The 7,817-nt window shown below is 33.2% G+C and overlaps 1 protein-coding gene across 1 annotated transcript; it reads left to right on the top strand.

Annotated features, from left to right (window-relative positions):
• Nucleotides 1–2,242: 2,242 nt before the first annotated feature.
• LOC104119173 (LOB domain-containing protein 19-like) lies at nucleotides 2,243–6,500 on the top strand. Its single transcript, XM_009630606.4, has 2 exons — nucleotides 2,243–2,710; nucleotides 5,948–6,500. The coding sequence occupies exons 1-2, from the start codon at nucleotides 2,369–2,371 to the stop codon at nucleotides 6,245–6,247; spliced, it is 642 nt and encodes a 213-aa protein (XP_009628901.1). The 5' UTR covers nucleotides 2,243–2,368; the 3' UTR covers nucleotides 6,248–6,500.
• Nucleotides 6,501–7,817: the final 1,317 nt, after the last annotated feature.

Below are 7,817 nucleotides of genomic sequence, written 5' to 3'. Positions count from 1 at the left end.
CACCTGATTTTTTGCGGTTATAACAAGTGGTATCAGAGCAAGGTTCAAGATAGGTTCATCTTGGCGGGTTTAGTTCTAGCCGCAACCTATTTGACGGTAATCATGATTTTTGTCTGAGAAATTTGACCGGAGTGCTACGCACGTTGAGACAAACTTCGTGGTGGAGATTTAGAGATGCGACCTGTTACAGGTTAAGTGAAGAAGGTGGATCAAGTTTATTTTATCAGAAAATCCAGGTCAAGGGGGAGAATTATTAGGTGTTGTCCAAATTATTTTACCATATTTGGTTTTCCTATCTCTTGAAGGAAAGGGCAACATATTTATCATAATTGGGTTTTCCTTCTCGTAGAAGGAAATTATAAATCTTCCATATTGGCTAGTCCTTTTTCTTGTAGGGAAAGGTTTTAGACCTTTATAAATTGAGGATCCTTCCTTCTCATTCATCAGCATCCACAATGTAGCCATATCGGGTTTGAGAGTAGTGTTTAGAGGGAGAACTTTACAGGACAAGTGTTAGTGTGTCACTTGTATTTGTCTCTTCGTGAGGTTGCTCTCTCGATATTTTGTACTCTATTTTAATATAGTGGATTGCTCATCTCCGCTGTGGACGTAGGTCAATTGACCGAACCACGTTAAATATTTGTGTCTCTTTTGGTAGATTTCTCTTTTACTTTCTGATTTATCGTCGTTCAAGGTTTGCTTTACTAGCTCCTGCATGACACCTGATTATTTCGGTCCTAACACCAAGAAGGATTGGAATACACGATTGTTTATCATCATCCACCATTGTCAGAAAACACGTCTCAGGGTCTCATCCTTGTCGGGTTATTCATATCTTATTTATTATTTGAAAGTCATTTATTATATTTATTGCTCTCCTTTATATTTTCAAGTCATTATTGTTCCATTATTATCTCAAGACCGCCTTCTTTAATATTATACAGTAAATAGGGGCCTTAAAGTGCTGGATCTATCATTGAATATTAATGTTGGCTGTAATTAACCTTATTTTCTAACAAATCTAATTGTATAAAATCAAGATCTATTTTTTGGGTCATACAGTTATCAAAAATAAAAATAAAAATAAGGTATCATATGAGGTACTAATACAGTCTACGAAATCAAAAGAGTAATTACACACATGCAGTCTCCTTGTTTATTTTTAGACAGTGTAGTAATACTGGTCTGGAGACTGGAGTGTGTGTGTGATGTGATGGGATGGAAATGACAAGAGAGAAGGAAGTTGGGCAAGAGTGTGTGAAAGAGGGAGTAATGGTATGATTGATGGAATGATGGGATATATTTCCCATGGGACTCGCACGTGGGGGTGTAAACACACACAGTGGTTGATTGAAGAAATCTTTCTTAAAGAAAGAAACCAGGAAAAAAAATGGGAGCTATTACTGTCCAGTATCCACTCCACCGCATGTATGTTTGCTTCACGCAAGCTGCAGCTTGTTTTCCTCCTTTTAGCTTCTCTCTTTTGCCTTGGCTTAGAAGTTTACACCAATATGCACCCCCTAGTTCCACCCCTACAGAACACAAAAAATTTCTATGACCTTTTATAAAGATTTGTCTCACTCTCTTCGTCTTATTTTATGTGATGCATACTAACTTGATATACCGTTTATGAAAGAAAGAACTAGTTTTATAATTTATTCTAAAACAAGATAAAAATATTTGTCTTGATTATAAATTATCTTATAAGATAAAATAAAAAATTTAAAATTATTCTTTTTGAGACCACAAAAAAAAGTACATATAAATTGAGACAGAAAAAGCATATATTAATTACTCCAATAGTTTAAAGAGTCTATATACCCCAATTTTCAAAAGTCTCTCTCCTAAATTTCTTGCCCAATCAAACTCTCTCACATAAATTAAGTTAGACGAGAAAGCGTAATTCCGTGTTTCTTATTTGTTGTAACAAATAAAATGTCCTACTTTGTAGGTTACTAATCTCAATTTTTATAAATATTATATCTAATTTTTATTTAAATAATCTGATCAATTTATGGGACTAAACTCTTGTTATCCTAAAATATGTATGGTGAGATTTACTCTCTTGGAAGGTCTATCAACTGACCCACCACCAAAAGCTTCCACAAATAATTTTAAATTTTAAAAAAAGAGAAGAATTAAATTAATACTAGTAGTAACAAACAGTAGCTAGGTGTCCATTTTATACATTCTTTTCTTAGTCTATACTCTTTTTAAATAAATACCCATCTCTCTCCAAATCTTTAGCTCTCTTCCTGCTTCTTCTTCCAATTTTCCAAGACCTCACGCAGCTCAAAAACTCTCTTAGGCAAGTGAACAATAAAAGATCACACACATATATAGAGAGGGAGAGAAAGAGAGAGAAAATATGAACGGTGGCTGTGGTGGTGCTGATCGTGAGTATAATAACAATAACAACAATAATGTTGTAGGTGGAGGAGGTGGCGGGCCTTGTGGTGCATGCAAGTTTCTTAGAAGAAAATGTGTGAGGGGATGCATATTTGCACCTTATTTTGATTCTGATCAAGGCACTGCTCATTTTGCTGCTGTACATAAGGTGTTTGGTGCTAGCAATGCCTCTAAATTGCTGCTCAGAATTCCAGCGCATAAACGTCTGGATGCTGTCGTTACACTTTGCTATGAGGCTCTTGCTAGAGTTAGAGACCCTATCTATGGTTGTGTTGCTCACATCTTTACTCTTCAGCAACAGGTATGAACTTTTTGGCTTTTTTTCCAGGTAATATTCATGGTCAATTACCGTTTTGTCGAGGCGGATTTAAGGTGAGAGCTCTTCTCTTCTCGTCTCAACCTATGTATATATATTCAAAAAAAAAAAAAAAATTGTACGTCTAATTTGAACCTATTAACTCTAGATTCTTGATTTGACTTGACGTGAATTTTATTGGGATGAATTTGTGAGTTCAAATGTATTTATTGTTTCGGCTCAACCTGTTTATATTATATACTAAAAAAGAGTACTAATGTATAAATATATTAAGATCACTCTCATTTTAAACTCTGATTTTGGATTGGTTTCTTACTCGTCAATATTCTTACTAAAGAGAAGTGGTATTTTCTGTTAAGTTCATATAATTAATATGATGACTGTATGCTGAAGTTGATAAGATGTGCTTTAGGGTTGAAAACTTAAGATAGACTTATGTAGAGCTCTTCAAAGAAACGGGGATAAAAAGAGAAATCAAATGATTGGATTTAGGGTTGCCCCATAATTTGGTTCAAATTTCTGAAAAGATTACAAGATTTATCAACAGCTGGCATTCTAATACGATCAAAGAGTATCCAAAAGTATAAGCTAAAATTTCTGAAATTATTCCAAGATTTATCAAAGTGGGGTTAGGTAAATTTGCTTCTGTCCTTTGTTGTGGCTAGCATTTTTCTTAAAACTGTAGGATAGTCAATGACTCAAAATCTAATACATTGTCAAAAGGATCATAGTAGAAAATTATATGATTGAACCCTCAACTGTCTATATGTTCCAAATGGTTCGACTCTTTTCTCACGGTACTTTGAGAAGTCTTTCTTGTTACTGCTCATTGACAAGTTGCTAACAAATAGGAGTAATACAATGAGTAGTAGTTCATCTATTACTACAGTAACATATTACGATATTGTACATAGGTTCATTAGTATGCGTTTCTCCTTCCCAACCACATTCCAAGGCTCATGAAATTATCACGTTATCTGAATTTTGAAAAGTGTTTTGCACTGATAGTATAAATATCTTTACCCAATGAAGGTCATTTGAAAGGTAATTATAGGTTAACTAACTCTATTTAATAGCATTAATTTGTTATCTAGATCTAATTGTATGTAACTTGTTATAATATATTACTTTCTCCGTTCACTTTTACTTGGCATATATATTATAAATAGATTTTTATTTGTACTTGTCATTTACGCATATCAAGAGAATACAATTTTTTTTTCCTATTATACCCGCAGTATTTATTACTCATTTTATATTATTTTCTCAAATCCAATAAAATATGCATCAATTAATATGGGTATCATTGTAAATTATGCACTTCATTTATTATTTCTTAATGGGCGTGAAAAGTCAAAACGTGCCAAGTAAAAGTGAACGGATGGAGTAAATTACATTGATGGTGTAAAAAATTCATTATATTATCGGTGCAAATAACTTATTCTTTTTAAATTGACTTTACACAATCAGGTCATTTGAAAGATAATTATAGGTTAACTAACTCTATTTAATAGCACTAATTTGTTATCTAGATCTAATTGTATGTAACTTGTTATAATATATTAAATTACATTGATGGTGTAAAAAATTCATTATATTATCGGTGCAAATAACTTATCCTTTTTAAATTGAGTATACTGACAGTGTATAAATTTTTTACACTGTTAAATTTAATCGATCTACTAACAAGTAACTTTTCATAGCAAAATCGATTTAATAACTTAGAATAATCCGTGTGGTATAAAAAAGCTATAGAGTATATGCAATTTAAATCCCTCAAAATTGAATCTAACTTGTGCTGTTCCTCTACAAGAAAGAGAGAACTTTGTATAGAATAGTTGATGGATGTGGACTTTGAAATACTTTGTCTTGCTTGGCGGGAGTAATAAGTAACCCTAACCAACTTTAGCAGCTCGAGATATATTCCCATTTTTCAATAATTTGACTTTCTTGCTTGCTTTGTTTTCTTACCTGTTTATGGTGGAACTCAACAAATGTGCTAAATACTATGCGTTATAAAGTGTTAATTTGGCAAATTCAGATGCAAAAGAATATTATTCCATGCATTTCATTTAATGTGCCATCTTACAATTTCACCTTTTTTATATTTTAAAAAAAAATTAACTTTAAATTTTACTGACATGATTTCATAGTTATGTAAATATCATGCTGTCCAGTTAAGCATCTTCACGTAACATGAAACGTAGTGACTAATAGTTTAGCATTTATGAACTATATTTGATGCTAAAATAAAATTTTGTGGAACAAATTAGTTAAGCATTTAAAATTCGTGGGAAGATTCCAATGCTCAGGAATAAAATATACTACGAAATGTCTATTATTGGGCAGATAAGCACAAAGCTCTTTAATTAGGTAGGAAAGCAATTTGTTACTTGTAATTCTATCCATTATTGGAGATAACAAATGTTACACACTTCCAAGAACAGAATTAAGCTTTCTGACATTAACTTTCTATACGCCACGAAGTTATCTTTAACTCTTTGTTACAAAAAATTACGTAAGAGAACATAATACATTAATGTGGGTTTTGCCGTCCATGGTGGGTGGAAACCTGACAGATATATATAGTACGATCGATTTTCGCGAAAATTATAGTGTTTATCAACCATAGGATTTTTCTTAATTTGTTTGTTGTAGATTTGGGACTTCAGTCAGCAATAAAACCTAAGAAAACAAGAAGTAAAAAATTTAAAAAGAAAAACTTAATGCTTCATGTCATTGTCAGTGTAAAAAACTTTCACATTATTTGTTTATTTTAATATATTATAATCTAGGTAATAAGTTTTATATAGTTAATTATATTTATTTTTTAGGTGATTTGATAATGTGTAATTTTTGTTTAAATGTATTTACGAGTGTATAAAAGTATATAGTCTATTAAAAAGTACAAGATTAATAACCTGAAAAATCATGCAAATTATTTGTTACAACGGGTTAAATATACTAATAGTAAAACAAAACAATTACACCTGTCGATGTGTATTAGTGAAAAGGACTTAACGCTATTAGTATTTTAAAAGGTAAATTGTTAACAGGGTAAGAATTTTAAAGTATGAAAATATTGTCTTGTATTAATTAACACTAGCGGCCTTGTAGATGACAATGTGTGAAGTAGAAAACAAACTCATATATATTTTATTTTATTTTATTTTTCAGCGGATGTTTAATACTCATATGGTTTGATTTCATACATATACGCAGGTTGTAACTTTGCAAGCTGAGTTAGCATATGTTCAAGCCCGCCTTTCTACCCTACCACACCTACCTATGCGACAAAGTCCAATTACACCAACAGGGCTGCAATCATCTTCAGATATCTTCTGCACTACTTCAAGCATATCATCTTCAAGTAATAATATGGAATATCCTCAATTTGACATAACTGCAGGTTTAAGTGATTCGTTCGATGAACAAGAACTGGAGAACTTTGAGCTCCATACATTAGCACGAGAGTTGGTTTCTAGACACTTACCTGGAGTCAGATTTAGACCTTCACCATGATGATATGCTTCCATGAAGATTATTATCATATGACTCCCCCTTTTTTTTATATGTAACTTTTTTGCTGAATTCTACTAATTGCGATTGAATGAATCTTTTCATTCATGTGTATGTTTTTGTGTGTGATGTGAATCTATGGGTGATTTAGCAATCAACCCTAGATAATTGAGAAGGAAGGAGAAGAACAGAGAAGGGAAATGAATTCTGTTATTGGCTAAGAAGAATAATGTTCCGAATGCAGTGTGTACTCTAACTACTTCTATTTATAGACTAAGTCAAAGTACCGACCTAATTAACTAATCTACTTGGCTATTTACAATAATGCCACTTTGTCTAAGTAGCTCCCATTTCTACAGTCCCCCTCAAGCTGGCAGGTACAAACACATTAAGTACTCCCAGCTTGCCAGTCAACAACTCATGATGTGTTCTGTTTAGACCTTTTGTCAATATGTCTGCTAGTTGGTCTCTTGAGGTAATATGTTGTGTTCTAACCAATCCCATTTGTATCTTCTCCTTGATAAAATGGCAATCTATTTCAATATGTTTAATCCTTTCATGATATACTGGATTGACAGCTATTTGTAAGGTTGCTTTATTATCACAATACAAATTAACTGGTAATGCTACAGCTGCTCCCAACTCTTTCAATAACCCAATCAACCAAACAACTTCAGATACAACACTGGCCATGCTCCTATATTCAGCTTCTGTTGAACTTTTTGATACTGTGCTTTGCTTCTTGGATTTCCATGAGATCAATGACTTACCATATTTGATCAAGAACCCAGAGACTGGCCTTCTTAAGTTGGGACATGATGCCCAGTCTGCATCACAGAACATAGAGACTTTGTCTGACTTCTCACTACTGAACAATACTCCTAGTCCTGGTTCCCTCTTTATGTATCTTGCAACCTTCATGGCTGCATCCCAATGAGATATTTTGGGTTGTTGAAGGAATTGACTAAGCGTTTGAACTGTATATGCTATGTCAGATCTTGTTAGAGTCAAATACAGTAGCTTCCATATCAATCTTTGATACTGCCCCTTATCTCCAAGCATATTATCATCTTCATTACCTGTCAGCTTGTCATACTCTGGTACAGTCAGCTTAACATTCATCTCAAGAGGTGTCCAAGTTGGTTTGGCATATCCCAATCCCAACTCAGATATAATCTCCAAGGCATATTTTTTCTGATTCACTAGAATACCTTTGCTCGACCTGCTAAATTCCACTCCAAGAAAGAACTTTAGCTCTCCTAAATCGTTAATCTTGAAAGTCTTGTGTAGAGAATCTTTTGTTGCCCGTATCATCTGCTGATTATTTCCAGCAATTAGCATATCATCGACATAGACAAGAATCACTACTACATCACTTTGATTCTATTTAATGAACAATGAAGGGTCAAGACCACTTTGCTTAAATCATGACTGTAATAAGGCTTCAGTCAATTTTAAATTACATTGTCTGCTAGCCTGCTTTAACCCATACGGGGATTTAACAAGTCTGCAAACTAGCTTAGATATGCCAATTGTCTCCCCCTGGCTTGAAAATCCCTGTGGCAACTCCATA

This window comes from Nicotiana tomentosiformis, chromosome 8 (assembly GCF_000390325.3).
Source record: "Nicotiana tomentosiformis chromosome 8, ASM39032v3, whole genome shotgun sequence".
Lineage (NCBI taxonomy): Eukaryota > Viridiplantae > Streptophyta > Magnoliopsida > Solanales > Solanaceae > Nicotiana > Nicotiana tomentosiformis.
The sequence above is the reverse complement of the archived record's forward strand: the minus strand, read 5'-3'. Positions and strand labels throughout refer to the sequence as shown.